The 19,309-nt window shown below is 34.9% G+C and overlaps 7 protein-coding genes across 7 annotated transcripts; 5 read left to right on the forward strand and 2 right to left on the reverse strand. All coding sequences in view use genetic code 12, as the record gives it.

Annotated features, from left to right (window-relative positions):
* Positions 1-720: 720 nt before the first annotated feature.
* GLT1 (glutamate synthase (NADH)) lies at positions 721-7,101 on the forward strand (the record flags this gene model as incomplete). Its single annotated transcript, XM_713752.2, has 1 exon — positions 721-7,101. The coding sequence occupies one exon, from the start codon at positions 721-723 to the stop codon at positions 7,099-7,101; it is 6,381 nt and encodes a 2,126-aa protein (XP_718845.2).
* Positions 7,102-7,360: 259 nt separating this feature from the next.
* Positions 7,361-8,674, forward strand: CAALFM_C106560WA (uncharacterized protein; the record flags this gene model as incomplete). Its single annotated transcript, XM_713750.2, has 1 exon — positions 7,361-8,674. The coding sequence occupies one exon, from the start codon at positions 7,361-7,363 to the stop codon at positions 8,672-8,674; it is 1,314 nt and encodes a 437-aa protein (XP_718843.2).
* Positions 8,675-9,801: 1,127 nt separating this feature from the next.
* On the forward strand, positions 9,802-10,839 carry ANT1 (Ant1p; the record flags this gene model as incomplete). Its single annotated transcript, XM_713749.1, has 1 exon — positions 9,802-10,839. The coding sequence occupies one exon, from the start codon at positions 9,802-9,804 to the stop codon at positions 10,837-10,839; it is 1,038 nt and encodes a 345-aa protein (XP_718842.1).
* A 677-nt stretch (positions 10,840-11,516) lies between these two features.
* RPS23A (40S ribosomal protein uS12) lies at positions 11,517-11,954 on the forward strand (the record flags this gene model as incomplete). Its single annotated transcript, XM_713748.2, has 1 exon — positions 11,517-11,954. One exon carries the CDS (start codon positions 11,517-11,519, stop codon positions 11,952-11,954), a length of 438 nt encoding a protein of 145 aa, XP_718841.2.
* Positions 11,955-12,312: 358 nt separating this feature from the next.
* CAALFM_C106590CA (uncharacterized protein) lies at positions 12,313-13,515 on the reverse strand (the record flags this gene model as incomplete). Its single annotated transcript, XM_713747.2, has 1 exon — positions 12,313-13,515. One exon carries the CDS (start codon positions 13,513-13,515, stop codon positions 12,313-12,315), a length of 1,203 nt encoding a protein of 400 aa, XP_718840.2.
* Positions 13,516-14,202: 687 nt separating this feature from the next.
* On the forward strand, positions 14,203-15,246 carry CAALFM_C106600WA (uncharacterized protein; the record flags this gene model as incomplete). Its single annotated transcript, XM_713746.2, has 1 exon — positions 14,203-15,246. One exon carries the CDS (start codon positions 14,203-14,205, stop codon positions 15,244-15,246), a length of 1,044 nt encoding a protein of 347 aa, XP_718839.1.
* A 314-nt stretch (positions 15,247-15,560) lies between these two features.
* HAK1 (Hak1p) lies at positions 15,561-17,987 on the reverse strand (the record flags this gene model as incomplete). Its single annotated transcript, XM_713745.2, has 1 exon — positions 15,561-17,987. The coding sequence occupies one exon, from the start codon at positions 17,985-17,987 to the stop codon at positions 15,561-15,563; it is 2,427 nt and encodes an 808-aa protein (XP_718838.2).
* Positions 17,988-19,309: the final 1,322 nt, after the last annotated feature.

The following is a 19,309-nucleotide window of genomic DNA, read 5'->3' on the forward strand; positions in this document are numbered from 1 at the left end:
ATAACTAATAGTAATCTAACACCACTAAACTTGTATCCCTACCCCCATAAATCGTTATATACCTTACCTCCGTAATACTAGTAGTAGCAGTAGCAGTAGTCATAGTAACAATTGAAAATTTTTCTTCTCCTTTTTAATTATTAACTTATTTTGATTTGTCTCCCTTTTTATTCCCATTTTTGTGATATTTAATAAATTTTGATTTCAAATATATTCCAAAATTTCTTCACTGTGACTCCTCCTCCTCCTCCTTTTTACTTCTTTCTTATTTCATTCAAATTCAAAAAAAAATTTCCAATTTATTTATTTATTTCTTCTTTTCCCTTTTTCTTTTTCCTTTTTCTTGCTTCTTACTTCTTCTTCTTCTTTCAAATTCAATTTACTTTCTTGACCTCCAAGTTATCACATTAAAAGAATAGGCTAACTTATAATTATCAACTGGAGGGACAATTTCAATTCATTCCAATTACAATTTTATATTATTCAAGTGTCTTAGTTTATCTTATAGAGGAATTTTTTATTTTTTTAGAATTTTCATACAGAGATACAAGAAAACTAGTCGGTCTATAATTCATTCCATAGTTCAAAGTACCATTCTTGTGACTATTTTTTTCTATTTAAAGTATATTATATTATATTTATTTCTACAACTGTATAAAACACCACCCCATACCATACGTTAATCTACTTTAGTTTTTTTTTTAAAGAAAAAGAAATACAATGAGTCCTAGTGCATCTTATTTACCCCAAGAGGAGTTTAGTACTACTAATGTTTACGATTATGACGAAGTTCCAGAAAACAAATCATGGGCTTCTTCTTTGCCAGTGGCTAAAGGTTTATATAACCCGGAATTAGAAAAAGATGCTTGTGGGGTTGGTTTCACTTGTCATTTAAAAGGTGTTCCATCTCATAAAATAGTGTCAGATGCCAAAAGTTTATTATGTAACATGACCCATAGAGGTGGGGAATTGAATCCACAAGATGGTGATGGTGCTGGTTTGTTGAGTTCCATTCCTCATAAATTCTTGAAAAGAGAATTCCAATACTACTGTAATGTTGAATTACCAGCTAAGGGACAATACGGTGTTGGTAATGTTTTTTTCAAAAAAGATGACGCTGTATTTGAAAAATCAAAGAAAACATTTGAAAGCATTGCTGATTCTTTAGGTTTAAAAGTTTTGGGTTGGAGAGAAGTGCCTCATGACTCTTCAATTTTGGGTGCTGCCGCATTATCAAGAGAACCATACATATTGCAGCCAGCCGTTGTTTATAAAGAAATATGGGGTCAAAAAGTTTCAGATGACGAATTTGATTCCAAATACAGAAAAGATTTTGAAAAAAGGTTGTTTATTTTAAGAAAACAAGCTTCTCACACTATTGGATTACACAATTGGTTCTACATTTGTTCACTTTCCAATAAAACTATTGTCTACAAAGGTCAATTGGCGCCTAAACAAGTTTATTCATACTATCATGATTTAGTAAATGCTGAATATGAATCCCATTTTGCTTTAGTCCATTCCCGTTTCTCCACCAACACTTTCCCATCTTGGGATAGAGCCCAACCATTAAGATTGGCAGCACACAATGGTGAAATTAACACTTTGAGAGGTAACAAGAATTGGATGAGAGCCAAAGAAGGGGTTATGAAATCTAAATTGTTTGGTGATGAAATGGATAAATTATTCCCCATCATTGAAGAAGGTGGATCTGATTCTGCTGCATTCGATAATGTTTTGGAATTATTGGTCATCAATGGCGTTGTTTCTTTACCAGAAGCTGTTATGATGATGATTCCAGAAGCATGGCAAAATGACGAAAATATCGATCCAAAGAAAAAGGCATTTTACGAATGGGCTGCTTGTTTGATGGAACCATGGGATGGTCCAGCTTTGTTCACTTTTGCCGATGATAGATACTGTGGTGCTAATTTAGATCGTAATGGGTTGAGACCATGCCGTTACTATGTCATTGATGATGATCGTATGATTTGTGCTTCAGAAGTTGGTGTTATTGAAATTCAACCAGAAAAAGTCATACAAAAAGGTAGATTACAACCAGGTAGAATGTTGTTAGTCGATACTAAAGAAGGTCGTATTGTTGATGACCGTGAATTGAAAAGTAAAGTTGCTTCAAGATATGACTTCAAATCTTGGGTCTTGGCTAATATGATTAGTTTGCAAGATTTAAATGAAAAATTGGCTTCGAGAAAAATCGATATTAACGCTAAACCAATTGATGTAAATGTCAATGTACAATCTGATCCAAGATTGATCGCTGCTGGGTATTCTCATGAACAAATCTTGTTTGTTTTGGCCCCAATGGCTGAAGGTAACGAAGCATTGGGTTCTATGGGTAACGATAATGCATTGGCCTGTATTTCTGAACAACCTAAATTGTTATACGAATATTTCCGTCAATTATTTGCTCAAGTCACAAATCCACCAATTGATCCAATTAGAGAAAAAATTGTCATGTCTTTGGAATGTTATGTTGGTCCTCAAGGTAACTTGTTAGAAATGAAACCAGACCAATTAAATAGGTTGTTATTGAAATCACCTATTTTGACCAGTTCAGAATTATTAGCCATTAAAAACATTCAAACAGTTTATCCATCTTGGTCAGTCGCCAATATTGATATTACTTTTGAAAAATCTGAAGGTATCCAAGGATACATTAACACCATCGATAGAATTTGCCAAGCTGCATCTCAAGCTATTGCTGATGATAATCAAATCATTATTTTGAGTGATGTTGCTACTTCTGCTGAAAGATTACCAATTTCTGCTTTAATTGCTGTTGGTGCTGTTCATCATCATTTGGTCAGACAAAAGCAACGTTCCAAAGTTGCACTTATTATTGAAACACAAGAAGCCAAAGAAGTCCACCACGCATGTTGTTTGGTTGGGTATGGTGCTGATGCTATTAACCCATATTTGGCAATGGAAACTTTGGTTAGAATGAAACATCAAGGTTTATTGAAAAATGAAAGCTTAACTGAAGAGAAAATCATTCAAAATTATAAAGGGTCCATCGATGCTGGTATTTTGAAAGTTATGTCGAAAATGGGTATTTCCACTTTGGCTTCATACAAGGGGGCTCAAATTTTTGAAGCTCTTGGTATTGATAACTCAGTCATTGATAGATGTTTTGCTGGTACTGCATCTAGAATCAAAGGTGTCACGTTTGAATACATTGCTCAAGATGCCTTTACATTACACGAAAGAGGGTATCCTACTAGAGACACTATCAAACCAATTGGATTACCTGAAACTGGTGAATATCACTGGAGAGATGGTGGTGACGCACACATTAACGATCCAGCTGCCATTGCCTCATTACAGGATGCTGTTCGTAACAAGAATGAAAGAGCTTATGAGGCTTATGCCAAAAAGGAAAATGAAGCTGTTCGTAACTGTACTTTGCGTGGGTTGTTAGATTTTGAATTTGAATCTTCCACTGAAGTTCCAATTGATCAAGTTGAGCCATGGACAGAAATTGTCCGTCGTTTCTTCACTGGTGCCATGTCTTATGGTTCTATTTCCATGGAATCACATTCTACTTTAGCTGTTGCCATGAACAGATTGGGTGGTAAATCCAACACTGGTGAAGGTGGTGAAGATGCCGCCAGATCCCAAGTTCTTGAAAATGGTGATACCATGAGATCCGCTATTAAACAAGTTGCTTCAGGTAGATTTGGGGTCACTTCTTATTACTTGGCCGATGCCGATGAATTACAAATCAAGATGGCACAAGGTGCTAAACCTGGTGAAGGGGGTGAGTTGCCAGGACACAAAGTATCTGCTGAAATTGGTAAGACCAGACATTCTACTCCAGGTGTGGGATTGATTTCTCCACCACCTCATCATGATATTTATTCGATTGAAGATTTGAAACAATTATTGTATGATTTGAAATGTGCCAATCCAAGAGCTAGAACTTCAGTCAAATTAGTTTCTGAAGTTGGTGTTGGTATTGTTGCTGCCGGTGTTGCCAAAGCTGGATCGGAAAACATTTTAGTTTCTGGTGGCGATGGTGGTACTGGTGCTGCCAAATTGACTTCCATCAAATATGCTGGTTTGCCATGGGAATTAGGTTTAGCCGAATCTCATCAAACTTTGGTTTTGAATGATTTGAGAGGGAGAGTCATTTTGCAAACCGATGGACAAATTAGAACTGGTAGAGACATTGCCATTGCTTGTTTGTTGGGTGCTGAAGAATGGGGGTTTGCCACTTCTCCATTAATTGCCATGGGATGTATTTACATGAGAAAATGTCATTTGGGTACTTGTCCAGTGGGTATTGCCACCCAGGATCCAGAATTAAGAAAGAAATTCGAAGGTACACCAGAACATGTCATCAATTTCTTTTACTATTTGGCTAATGATTTAAGAAAATTCATGGCTAAATTAGGGTTCAGAACTATTAATGAGATGGTTGGTAGAACCGAAAAATTAAAAGTTAGAGACGATTTGAGAAATACCAAGAATGCCAATATCGATTTGTCACCAATTTTAACTCCTGCTCACACTATCAGACCTGGTGTTGCCACTCATTGTGTTAGAAAACAGGATCACAAATTGCATATTAGAGTTGATAATAAATTGATTGATGAATCAGAATTGACTTTGGCTAAAGGTTTACCAGTTACTATCGATTGTGAAGTTGTCAACACTGACCGTTCTTTGGGTACTACATTGTCGTACCGTGTTTCCAAGACTTTTGGTGAACAAGGTTTGCCACATGACACTATCCATGTTAATGTTACTGGTTCTGCTGGTCAATCATTTGGTGCCTTCTTGGCATCTGGTGTCACTTTAGAATTAGAGGGTGATGCCAATGATTATATCGGGAAAGGGTTGTCTGGTGGTAGAATAATTGTTTACCCACCAAGAGAATCCCAGTTTAAAGCTGAAGATCAAATCATTGCTGGTAACACCGCATTCTTTGGAGCCACTTCTGGTTCTGCTTTTATCAGAGGTATTGCCGCAGAAAGATTCGCTGTTAGAAACTCTGGTGCTATTATTGTTACTGAAGGTACTGGTGATCATGGTTGTGAATATATGTCTGGTGGTAGAGTTGTTGTTTTAGGTGCCACTGGTAGAAATTTCGCTTCTGGTATGTGTGGTGGTATTGCTTATGTTTTGGATATGGCACAAGATTTCTCTGAAAAAGTCAATAGAGCTCAAGTTGAATTATCTCAAGTTACTGAAACAGAAGAAATTGCATTCTTGAGAAACTTGATTGAAGATCATCGTCATTACACTGGGTCCGAAGTAGCTGATAACATTTTAAATGATTTCAACAGATACTTGCCTAGATTTGTTAAAGTTTTACCAAACGACTACAAAAAGGTATTGGAAAAGGAAAAGAAATTAGCTGAAGAAGCTAAAAAGAAAGAATTGAGTAGTTTCTTGAAATCCATCAAAGAAGACCCAGAATCAGATGTCACCAACGGAGAAGCTTACAAGATCAAGAAGGGGCACGTTCATCATCCAAACAAGGGCAAGAATGAACCAAAAGTTGCTGATGTTGAAGACACCATTTTCAATACTGAGTTTGAAAAGAAAGCTCCAGTTAAATTGGATAAACTCAGGGGGTTCATGAAATACAAACGTAGAAATGAAAAATACAGAGACGCCAAGGCAAGAACCAAAGATTGGAATGAAATGACATCCAGATTAACTAAAGAGGAATTGAAATATGAAACCGCTAGATGTATGGATTGTGGTGTTCCATTCTGTACTTCAGATACTGGTTGTCCTATTTCCAATGTTATTCCTAAATGGAATGAATTGGTTTTCAATGATAGATGGTATGATGCCTTACAAAGATTAATGATGACCAACAATTTCCCAGAGTTTACTGGTAGAATTTGTCCAGCTCCATGTAATGGTGCTTGTGTCTTGGGTATCAATGAAGATCCAGTCAACATTAAATCTGTTGAATGTGCCATTATTGACCATGGTTTTGAACAAGGTTGGATCAAGCCAACACCACCAGCTCATAGAACTGGCAAGACAGTTGCTGTTATTGGTTCTGGTCCTGCAGGTTTAGCTGCTGCTGATCAATTGAACAAGGCTGGTCATTTGGTTACTGTCTATGAAAGAAGTGACAGACCAGGTGGTTTATTGATGTATGGTATTCCAAACATGAAGTTAGACAAAGGTATCGTCAAGAGAAGAACCGATTTATTGGCAGCTGAAGGTATTGAATTCATTTGTAACACCACTGTTGGTGAAGATATTACTGTTTCTGAATTGAAATCACAATTTGATGCTGTTGTTTTCGCTGTTGGATCTACTATTCCAAGAGATTTGAGAATTCCAGGTAGAGAATTGAAGAACATTAATTTTGCTATGCAATTATTGCATTCTAACACCAAGGCCTTGTTGGATGATCAATTGGAAGATATTAGAAAGAACTTGGCTGGCAAGAATGTTGTTGTTATTGGTGGTGGTGATACTGGTAATGATTGTTTGGGTACATCTACTAGACATGGTGCCAAATCAGTGACTAACTTTGAATTGTTGCCAAATCCACCAAATGCCAGACCAAAGGATAATCCATGGCCACAATGGCCAAGAATTTTCAGAGTTGACTATGGTCATACTGAAGTTGCCACTCATTATGGTAAAGACCCAAGAGAATACTCCATTTTATCTAAAGAGTTTGTTGGTGATGAAGAAGGTAACGTTAAAGGAATCAAAACCGTTAGAGTTGAATGGAAACGTTCTGATTCGGGAGCCTGGCAAATGGCTGAAGTTCCAGGTAGTGAAGAATTCTTCCCAGCTGAAGTTGTTTTGTTATCTATGGGATTCCTTGGACCTGAGGCTGACAATTTGGAAGTTCAAAAGACCAAGAGAGGTACTATTACTACTGTTGATCCAAATGTATACAAAGTTGACAAAGACGATAATGTTTTTGCTGCTGGTGATTGTAGAAGAGGTCAATCATTAGTTGTTTGGGGTATTCAAGAAGGTAGACAATGTGCTAGAGAAGTTGATGAATATTTGATGGGATCTACTAGATTGCCAGGTAATGGTTCCGTTGAACAAAGAAACTATAAATTATTAGAGGAATTAGCCGAAAAGGTTTAAAATTTGAAAATTGCTAGAATATAATGATTTAGCTTTTGTATGTTTTATTTTTATTTATATATTAATGTGTTTGTGTTTTTATTATTCCATATAAATTGTATAAAATAAATGAATTGAAAATTTGTATTAGTTCAAAGGAAACCATATTATGTGTGTGGTCAACAATTTGTTCACCCGAACAAAAAAAAGAATCAAATCTTGATACAATAGATGATTCTTGCAACCCAAATAGATCTGACAAAGTTATTGCATACCACTCATGTCGAAACAAACAACCCATATACATAAGTTAATTGCTGATTATCTTAAGGAGAACAACTACTTAGAGACTTTAAAACAATTTGAAAATGAACATGGAAATCCTATCCCTGCCACTAAATTGTTAGATGAATCATTATCAGATATAATCAATGATCGAATTCAATACAACACTCTTTTGGACGATAATAAGACAAATGAAGGAGTCATTAATGTAAATGATGAGTTAGCACCGGAATTAAAAGTGATTATCACTCAACAGTTTTCAAATTGGATCACACCATTTCCTCATCAGCCTAGTAAATTGATTGATATTGATGGGTTAGTGATCAGTTCTTGCCATGATAAGAAAAATGAGTTGATATATTTGAGTAGCAATGATTGTAAAGTCTATGTTATTAAACAGAAACAAATTATTCACACTTTGAAAATGCCAGTGGTTATTAAAAAGATATTGACTATTGGTAATAGCGATAAAATGGTGTTAGTGGGAATGAATGGAATTTTATATTTAAGAGAAAGAGGTACACTAGAAGAAATTGATCAATTCCAAGCACACAAAAGGTTAATTGTTGATGCCAAATCTATCACTTTTCAAAATCGCAACTACTTGATTACATTAGGCTGGGATTTCCATCTTCGATTGATTTTGCTAAATGAAAACAATACTGATCAAAATGAGGTTCAGAGATTTGAAATATTATCTGAATTGAAATTAAAACAACAGGGGTCATGCTTAGACGTGACAGTGTATCAAGATCAATTGGTGATTATATTAGGTAAAACAGAAAACACATTATTGGATGTTATCACAATGAGTGGAAAAGATTCCCGTGAGTTGACATTAGTTCATAAGATTTCCCTCAATGACGCTGAATTCACCGCAGCAGGATTTTCACCAAGGTGTTTAATGATTGAAAACTCCGGACATGTACCATTAATTGCCGTGGGCACGTCCCACGAACCATATATGCGTTTAATTATTGTTCCCTTGCAAGATCTTGCCAATGAACCTTCCATCAAAAGAAATCAAATCATAAAGAATTTGAATACCATGTCTCCCCAAGACAGATACTCGCAACCCATAATAGCATGGAGACTACAAAAATCGGATAATAACAAAGCAAGTGGAGTATGGGTGATGGGTGATGATGGGACAATTAGAGGTATTGATATAGTTGAAGATCAAGTTATAGTTGAGCTCAAAGACGGTCACCAAGGTAAAATAAAAGATTTTATTACTTTTATTGACGAGGATTCAGTGGAGAAGTTGATAACAAGTGGTATAGATAGGGAGATAGTAACGTGGAGATGAAAGCTTCACAATAGGTTGGAGTTTAGTGTTGTGTCACGTGATGATAGTGTAGTAGTATGATAGCAACAAAATAAACTATATCAGAGATAAAGTGATAGAGATGAGATGAAATGAAATGAGCAATAGGTTACGTCTGTGTGTGTGAGTGAGGGGCACACTAAAGAGGAGAAGAAACTTTAACAATATTTAGCGGATAAAGAAAGAAAGAAAAAATGTAAGGCTTGTGGAGTTAAGACTTTAAAATATAATAGGAAAAAATAAAAAAAGTTGAACCTCGGGTAAATCGATGCCACAACCTGAGAGAAAATCTTCACACACAATAGAAAATTCAAGCAACACAAAAACAATATCACAATGACATTTCATAGATTATTTGGTTTTGGTTTGGTTCCCTTTTGCAATAAATCGAATTTTTTCATATTCATTTTTGATGCACCTAAACTTTTGAACTCAACAAGTTTATATTCTGTGATTCAATCTTTCATGTCCTGTTCCTGATATATTTCTTTTTCTTTTATAATCACCCAAGTGTTGCTCGTAGATCAACATTTAATGTTTTAAAATCTTGCCAAATATCAAATGGGAAACATATTATTCAAACAACCAATTTAATTATAAAATAAACGTTTTTCAGTAATTTCCCCAACTTTTTTTTTCTTTTTTCTTTGCTTTCTCTTTATTTTGGTTGTTTTTGCTCTGTATCAGCTTTTCCCGCATTATCAACAAATTCACTTTGACGCAACTGATCCAAATTTAGTACCGACGGGTATTTAACTCCAGACTCACCCACCCACAAATTGGATTTTCTTAAATTTTTTTTTTTAACCTTTCGGTATACCTTTTCTTTCTTTCTAACTTGATTTTTATTTCCTTCAAAGATCAAGAACTATAAATATTATCATATTTGTCATTTAATTTTATTGTATCGAAAAAAGCAAGAGTTTAGATTTCATCTTTTTATCTTTTGTTTTTAATTCATTTCATTATATTTATTAAATATTATAGATTATCACAACCTATCATAGGCTGAATTTTGTTTTTTTTGAATCACTTGATTGCATTAGTTTAATTATTCTTCGAATTTTTTTTTTTTTTTTTTGCCCCACATCATATTATTTACCCACTAAATGTCACTTTCACCAATAGAAAAAGCAGCCTCTGGGGCTTTGGCATCAGCTATTGCCAATACATTGGTTTATCCATTAGATTTGAGTAAAGTTTTAATTCAAACTCAAGTCAAGAAAAACAAACCCAAAAGTGGTTCTAATGGGATCCCTACCCCGCCTTCGGAATCGGATTTAGAAGATTCTGTTTATAAACAAAAAGTGGATGAAGATAACGGATTAAAATATAAAAACACCATTGATGTTTTAACTCAGATTTATAAAAAGAAGGGGATCTTGGGATGGTATCATGGATTGTTTTCTACCGTTGTTGGTACTGCCGCACAAAACTTTTCCTACTTTTACTGGTACACTATAGTCAAAAGAGTGTATGCCAACTTATACAAACACATACCTAACCATAAACCAGGAACTTTTACCGAGTTATTCCTTGGTGCCTTGGCTGCTGCAATTTCTCAATGTTTCACTATGCCAATTGGGGTAATAACCACCCAACAACAAACCGATAAGAGTCATAAAAACTTGTTTCAATTGATTCAAGATATTTTGGATCAAGATGGTATTAGCGGGTTATGGAGAGGATTGAGGGTCTCTATGGTCTTATGTATCAACCCATCAATCACCTATGGGTCCTACGAACGTTTGAAACAAGTACTTTACGGTGACAAACAATTTTTAAAACCACTCGAGTCATTTTCCTTGGGTGTTTTGGCTAAATCATTAGCCACCATTGCCACTCAGCCATTAATTGTTTCAAAGGCAATGATCCAAAAGAAATCATCGCCTAAGAAGAACAATAAGGCAACAGATAAAAACACAGAAGAAGATGATGAAGAGGATATTAAATTTGATCATTTCACCGATGCCTTAGCATACTTGTGGCGTACCGAAAAGTTCCGTGGATTATACAAAGGTATTGCTCCACAATTATTGAAAGGGGTGTTTGTTCAAGGTTTGTTATTTACATTTAAGGATCAATTAGACATATTATTTTTGTTTTTGTTGTCCTTGATTAAGAATAGATCTGTTCTCAAGAAATAATTGATCCCATCCTAGGTGATAAATAATCATAAATGAAAATCAAAAAAAAAAAAATTCAAAGGGGTGTAGAATGCGATAATGAAAGAAAAGACTAAAAGTAGACCTTTTGTTGTTTTTTTTGTTGTTGTTATTATTATTATTAGTATAGTTCTGAATAGGTTTCAATATAAACAAGTCTTAGATTGGACCGAAAGAGTATTGCGTAATCGTTATCAATGTTTGGATTGTTGCAACGCTGGGTTGTGTGTATATGCGAGAAATGAGTAATTGTTTAAAAATAATCGATGCAGCAGTCTGCCACTAAATAAATAAAATGTCATATTGACATGATAAGGATTTATCAATACTGTTAGGTCTATAGCCCTAACTTTAATCATTTACACGTGATACAAAAAAGTTGTTTGATCCCGCACGACTATGAGTACGCACTCACTAATTATAGCCTGAAAAAAAAAATTTCCACATAGTAAGGGGATTTTGTATGGTGGTGCGCTCGCCTAAGACGTCTGCATACATTTTCTAAAGTCACACTGATATAGGGATGTTGTGGTAGTGATTGTGTGTTCCCACCAAATAACTTTGCGGACACTCTCATATACTCAATTTTTTTCTTACAAAAATTTTTTTTCTTCTACTTTTTTCAAGAATTCTTCTTTTACAATTCAACAACATCAATCATGGGTAAAGGTAAACCAAGAGGGCTTAACTCTGCTAGAAAATTAAGAGTTCACAGAAGAAACAACAGATGGGCTGATCAAGCTTATAAAGCTAGATTATTAGGTACCGCTTTCAAATCTTCTCCATTTGGTGGTTCATCTCACGCCAAAGGTATCGTTTTGGAAAAAATTGGTATTGAATCTAAACAACCAAACTCTGCTATCAGAAAATGTGTCAGAGTCCAATTAATCAAAAACGGTAAGAAAGTCACTGCTTTCGTTCCAAACGATGGTTGTTTGAACTTTGTTGACGAAAATGACGAAGTCTTGTTGGCTGGTTTCGGTAGAAGAGGTAAAGCTAAGGGGGATATTCCAGGGGTTAGATTCAAGGTTGTTAAAGTTTCCGGTGTCTCTTTATTAGCTTTATGGAAAGAAAAGAAAGAAAAGCCAAGATCATAGATATATCCCATATATATATGTATGTGTTTTTATTCTTTGGGGGAGTTGTATAATAATAATGAAAATATAATACGATAAAGTTATAAAGGATTATCATTGATTGTGTTCTTTTTAAGAGAAAGACATATTTCAGAAGAAGGAAGTGTATAAATATATTTCAATACAATTGCACATTTTTACTATAGGAACAGTGAGTCTTTGCTTTTGCTATTTTTTACTTTGAAGCATTTGTAAAAACATTCCATTACTCTAGTCTATTTGGTTACAATAAATTATGACCAGTTATCTATTTTAGATATGTTTACATTTGTTTGCGATTATACAATCTTATTACATTGTTCAACTATACAAGGGAGCTTTACATTGCCAAATCTCTACCTTCAATCGATGGACCACCCTTTTTGGCTGCCTTTCTTTTCACAGACATTGACGTCAATTTCAGATTAATTCTCTTAAATCTTTCATCATTGCTTGCATGTCTAGATTGTTGTCTCATCAACAAACTCTTGTCAACTTGAGGAGCAATTTTATAAGCCGTAGTTCTTGTACTTGGAATAGCCGCCCTCTTCCTTCTTTCAGCATTTTCTTCATATAAGGTTTTAGCTTCTCTTTTTTTAACACCTCTTGACAATTTATTAGTAAACTTGTTTCTATTATATTCATGAAATTGAACAGTTCTGTCTTTGTATGAGTCAGATTTGTTCAAAATGGGTCTTGTCCAATCACCAATTAATCTATCGACAATTTTCTTCAACAGAGGTTCAGTTCTTTTAGAACGTTGGTAAAACACTAATACTTTTCCAATACCCGAGGCAACCAAGTGATCGGTCTTTATTGGCAACGTTTCCAATGCATGGATCAATTCTTTTTGTATTTGGTATGCTGGCATCGAAGCATCTGGTAATGGTTCCAACCATAATCTTACTGCTTCCAATAAATTATTATCTAAAATAGGTATGGCTAAATCTGCTCTTGCCAAAATATCGCTCACTTCTTTCAATAATTTCAATTTTTCAGTAGCAATTTGACCTTGAGAATTCTTTTCAACATCAGAATTGGCAGCTTTAATCATTTGATCCTTTAAATAATCAATTTTATCATCTTGCATTCTTTCAAGGTCATCTTCATCGGCCTTTCTTCTTCTTTTATTCGATGGTTTTATGGCAGCACTCATTCTTTCTTCCAATTCAAATCTCTTTCTTTGTTGTGGGTCCATACTAGAAATATCGATTTCATCGGTTTGTTGGTGTCCTGGTCGAGAGCCTAATGTCACATTACTGTTGTCATTAAAATCGTCTTGTTGGTATCCCTGTGGTCTGGAATCCCTAATCACTTTCTTACGCACAACTTCCCCTATTGCTTCCGCATCGGTGATTTTTTGGACCTTTATGGAATTAAGCACATTTTCGTCATTTTCATATGTGAGTTCTTCTGGTTGAGGTTCGTAGTGCTCTGATACTTGTTGTTCTGGTTCTGCTTGTTCAGACTCAGCAGCATTTGCTGATGAAGGATCAATCTCGTCATGAGACAAATTGGTATAATCTGCTAATGGGTCACTCATTTACTGTTTGATTTGTGGTATTACCAGGAATAATGATAGTTTTGTTTTGATGTATTGATTTTTTTTTTCGTCCTTGTCCTCTCTCGCCTCTTCATCAATTTTTAGCAAGTCAGTAATTTCCAGGCTAGGATCGATAATAAGTATATCTGTGTGACAAATCAATGCTTGAAAGTACACGGAGCAGTCTCAAGAATCATCAGATTTATACATTGCTAAGAGATTTAGCTAAAAGTTGAACTAATACATAAGCAGCAATAATTCTAGGTTTGGATTCTTTAAGTTCTTTTTTTGGCAAAATTCGTGCCAAATCTATTATCAAAACTTTGTAAAACACTGACCCACACTTTTGTCTCTCATTAAAAACCAATCCCGTTAATGATACAATCTCAGAGGCACTTGAAAACAACGCTCTTTTAGAGAAGACTTGCTTTCAGCTTATTCCTATCTGATTGCAATTCTTCTAGTACTATGGATTGTAACAGGTCGTGTAGATCCCACCAATACATTTAGGAACCTTGGTGTAAGTATTTTTTTTTTCGATTTTTTTTTCCTCGCTCACACAATATCCGCCACGAATTCAAATTCTCCTGTATCATTCAAAACGAAAACACTTTTGGGTTGCTCTTAAATTTTCAGCTGGGGTCCAACTTCGTCAACCAACACATACCCATACTCACGGAGAAACCAATGTCACAATACATCGGGAAGACAATTTCTCTTATTTCTAATAAGGGGCTTCGTTATGTTGGTCTTTTAGAGAACATCAATGCAGATGATGCAACCGTTGCTTTGAAGTCAGTGAGATTATTCGGTACTGAAGGTCGTATGGCAGCAATGGGTCAACCTAATTTGGAAGTTCCTCCTGGTGTTGATGTATATGACTATGTTGTGTTTAGAGGTTCAGACGTTAAAGACTTGTCTGTTTTGGATACTCCTATTGATGAAGTTAAACCAAACATTTATCGCCCTCCACAACAACAGCAACAACAGGGAGCAACCACTGGTCAATACTATTCTGGTCCTACATCTACATCTTCTCAGAATGGTACTCCTCAAACCCAAACTCAAGCTCCTGCCACAACATCAACAACAACTGCCTCTCAATCTTATGGGCAAACTAGTTCAAGTGCTCCAACTCAAGCTTCTCCAGCTCAAGCAGTACCAGCTCAACCAGTCCAAACTTCTGCCCCAGAAGCTTCCACTTCATGTCAACAGCCTACTAAAACTGTAAAAGAAGAACAGGCAACCAAGACTGTCGCTGATGATCAACCGGCTGATGCTCAACCAGGATCAGCTCCACAACCAACAGCCACTAACCCATCTTCCAATCAGCTGCAACAGCAACAACAGCAACCAAGAAAGGGATCAAAGGTGGAGATTCCAACCGAGGAATTTGATTTTGAACAAGCGAATGCCAAATTTTCCAAGGAATTAGAACAAGAACGTGAACTAGAACACGCTGGATATAACAAAAGCTCATCATTTTTTGATAATATCTCCTCATCAACTGATGAAAGAACAAATATGAGATGGCATGAAGAAAGAAATTTGAATATGGATACTTTTGGTGAAGCTTCATTGCAAAGAGGTAGAGGTAGAGGAAGAGGCAGAGGCGGAAGAGGTAATTGGAGAGGCAGAGGTAATTATCGTGGTAGAGGTGGTAACTGGAGAGGTGGTAATAGCAACCGAGGAAGAAACAGCGATTACAATACTAAACCAGAATGGGCGTAAAATCTGACCTCTAGAAGGGTAAGTTAAAGATTTTATACTACTTTACCACCTAACAAAGATAAGCCAAACAATCAAAAAGAAAAAAAATACCAAAACTAGATTGACAAAAATTCAAAAAAAATAATAAAGAAAACCAAAGCATCTGTATAAAAAATAATGAATATATATATATGTATATCTTTAACAATATTGTACATTCTTTATAATATAATACAAAGTAAGCTCAGAGTAGGAGAAATCAACTATAGACGTAACGAATACAAAACAAAAATATCACTATAAAAATATGCAAAAACTCTATAATTCTTCAACTTTTATATTCTAGAAATACCACCAATAAATAATTTCTTTTCACTTTCCTCTTTTTCATTATCATACCAAAGAAACCCTCCTTTATCTTGAGTCAAAGAATATAAGGGACTATATATATGATTAATAATAGTTTTTCTTATCAAATGACCAAATTTTTTGAAATAATTTCTTTTACCAGAATGATATTGATGACATCTAATTAAATCATTTTCGAAAAAATGAATAATTGGATGATTATGTAATTGTTCAGGAGTTAAAACACTTAATCCAGGAATTCTTGCCATTATTTTAGAACTTAATTCTTTATCAATTTGAACATTTTCCATAAATCCAAATCTTAATATACATTTATAATGACCAGGAATTTTCATTGGTGCCAATAATATTCTTTCATCAGAATTCACATATGGAATAGATAATACTCGAATCCCCACAAACACAAATTCAGAAGGTATAGATGCAAATGAAGTAATCAACTTTCCATATAGTTGAGGCAAAGTGTTGGGCGAATTGGTCATTATGGAATCGACATACATGAATCCTAGTCCGGGATGTCTAGATAATGGAACGGTACCAAATTTGGTGACAACATCTTCTTTAGAATATGGCAGGACTTGTTGTTGTTGTTGTTCTTGCAATGAATAATTTGGCGAAACCTCATTATGATTAAGATCAACAGTTATGGACTTTGCGGCAAAGAATGGGAACAAATCACCAATTTTGATTCTTTGTTCGTATTCTTGATCGACTTTTTTGGATCTGGCCCAACGCCAAAGACACAAGAATGAGAAGAATATACCTGCCATCAAAAGTGGGAACCAAGCACCATGTGGTACTTTTCTCAAGTTAGCAACCACCATACAAACTTCCAAGGGAACGAAAATCAATAGGAATAATAATGGCCAAATAATGTTTGCGTTGTAGACATAAAATAAGCAAATTATTATCAACAGTGAAGTAACAAGAAAATCCATTGAAATTCCTAACCCATAAGCTGCTGTGACATTATTACTGTTTTTGAACCCAGCCGTAGTGCAAATCACCCCAATCATTAACAACCAATTCATTACTGGAATGTAAACCTCGCCACTTTGATGAGAAGAAAGATGCACAATTTTCAATTTAGGGAAACAATCCAAGTTTATCAATTGTGAAGAAATAGAAAAAACCAGCAATATCAATGCTTGTGAAGCAATAATTGTGGCAAGAGTAGCCAAAACAAACATGGTCCAATATATACCTTGACCACCAGGTATTGAAAGGAAAAATGGATTTGAATATGCTTCTGGGTGACTCAGTAAGTATGCACCTTGTCCAAGATAACATAACATTAATGCTGGATAAACAAAAAATCCCATAGTCAATTGTATGGGGAGTCTACCAACTACCGAAACATCGCTGAAGAGGGCCTCAGTACCCGTGATGGACAACATTGCCCCCGAGAAAACATCAATTGAACCAGATTTCAAAAGCTTGATAGCATAATAAGGTGACAATGCTGCAAAAATACCAGGATTGTATTTGGCAATATTATAAGTCCCACAAAGAATCAAACCAATCATCCAAATAAATATAATTGGGGCAAATGTAAATGAAAGTTTACTGGCACCAAACTGTTGGGCAACAAACAAAACAATAAGGATAACTTCTGAAACTGCCAAAACATTAGAAAAAGAGGGAACAGCAACTTGAATCCCACCGATTGCACTTAATACAGAAGTGGTTGGAGTCAATAATCCATCTGACATGACCAAGGCACTACCAAGGAAACAAGCCCCTAATATAAAATACTGAAGAAAAGAAAGCAATATGGGGTTTTCTTTTATTTTTTCAACTCGTGTTTGAGTAGATTTGATTGAAGATGTAGTGGTGTCTTGTCTGGTTAATAATTGCATGTCAGAAGCTTCAGGTGCCCCTGGCAAGCTAACCCCTCTAGGACCAATACCCAAGTGTCGAGCAATCTTGGCAAATATGGCAACTTGTCCACCATGATTACAATTAACTCCGATAAACAAAACAATTAGCACATATTTGAATATAACAATAATGGTAAAAATGTAGAAAATGATAGAGACAGCACCATAAATGTCTTCTTTATTGGGTGGGTAAGAAGAATATTTGATTGAATTGAGAACATATAATGGGGAAGTACCAAGATCACCATAAATTGACCCCAATGACAGAAAACAAAGCATTAAAACTTTCCTCCATGATTGTTTGTTGGAAACACCTTTTTCTTCTTCAATGGCTGAGTTTGCAGAAGAAGAAATATCTTCTTCGTCGTCTTCTTCTTCATCAAAAGTGTTGCTACTTGGTTGTTCATCGATATCAACTTCAGTAAAGTACCGTAATTCAGTCTGATCAATTTCTGAATTATTATCATTAGCTGAATCCTGTGATTTCCTAATTGATGCAGATGATTCCACCATGAAGCTGTGTATATTATGTGAGGGAGTGTATGTGTAGGGAGTGAGAAATTTGGCTGTAAAAAAGATATGATTCAAGCTTAGTTGGCTGGAGAAGTAAGTTTTTATTAAATACCAAAAAAAAATAGAAAGAGATATTACAGTATAAAATATAAGATTTATTGATGATATTTATACTCTGATAATCAATGAAGAGAGAAGTATTCTATTGAATGTGTATTACTGTAGGAGTGAAGCTAGAAGTTATTGGCGTTGCTCTTTTTTAGGGGCAGCCACTTAAAAAAAACAAGAATAATAAGAGAGAAACGAAACGAAGAAACAAAGAAAAAGAAAAAGTATACAGAATAATGCGTAAAAGAAAGAATCCCAAAAAGAAGAAGAAATAAATCCCTCATAGAAATTTTCAGCCAAAACTAAAACTAAAATAAAAAAACATTCATTCAACTAATTAGGGGCACAATTGCAATATTGTAAATTGATTAATCTTTTGTTGTTTTTAGTTATTTTGTTTGATCCAGGATCTTTCTGGTTGTTTAAGTAATTTGGAATTAATTCATTTCAACCCTTACCTTGTTTATTAGAACTTTGTCAAATAAAGTATTTGTTCTTGAAAACAAACAATATAACTGTGCTTAGAGATCTAGAACTCTCAATTACCAACTTAGTTGCACATCTATCTAAGCCCAGTATATCTTTCACTGATCATCAAATGTTTTCTCATAAGGAAATATGTTCGTGTGTATGTGTGTGTGGTGGTGGTCATTTTCCCGCAAACTTTGTTTGACCTGATATTTATTTAATACTGCCTACATATACTACATTTTTGGAAACCACAAAATCATCATTGCGTTTAGTTGATCGAGTATTATTTTATAAATTCCCGCAAGAAACTATGACTGTAGTTGAATTGTTTAATTTCACAGTCAGTGTGTTTTTTGCCTTCCAATAGTTTCCTGCCTGTAAAAGTCTGCTCTGATCCTTTAACTAAGCAAAAAAGTATAGAAAACAAGCTTTAATTATTTACCACACAGAAGGTTGAGTTTATTGTTACCAATATCTTGGATTCAAATATACTAAGAGAATGTGACAATGCAACTACCCTAATAAAAATGATTACATTGTTGGATAAGAGTTAGCTGCAAAAAAAGCAAAAAATTGACACACCAAGAAAAAAAAAAGAACAAAAGTAAAAAGTTTTTTCTTGAGGGGTTGTTGTTAGTGGTGAAAGTAATTGCGGGATTTTTCCCATTTGTCAATATCTCAACTGTGATTACCAAGATAGCATTTGCCTAATACTCATTTACACAAACATATACAAACACCTC

The sequence above is a fragment of the Candida albicans genome, chromosome 1 (genome assembly GCF_000182965.3).
Source record: "Candida albicans SC5314 chromosome 1, complete sequence".
Lineage (NCBI taxonomy): Eukaryota > Fungi > Ascomycota > Pichiomycetes > Serinales > Debaryomycetaceae > Candida > Candida albicans.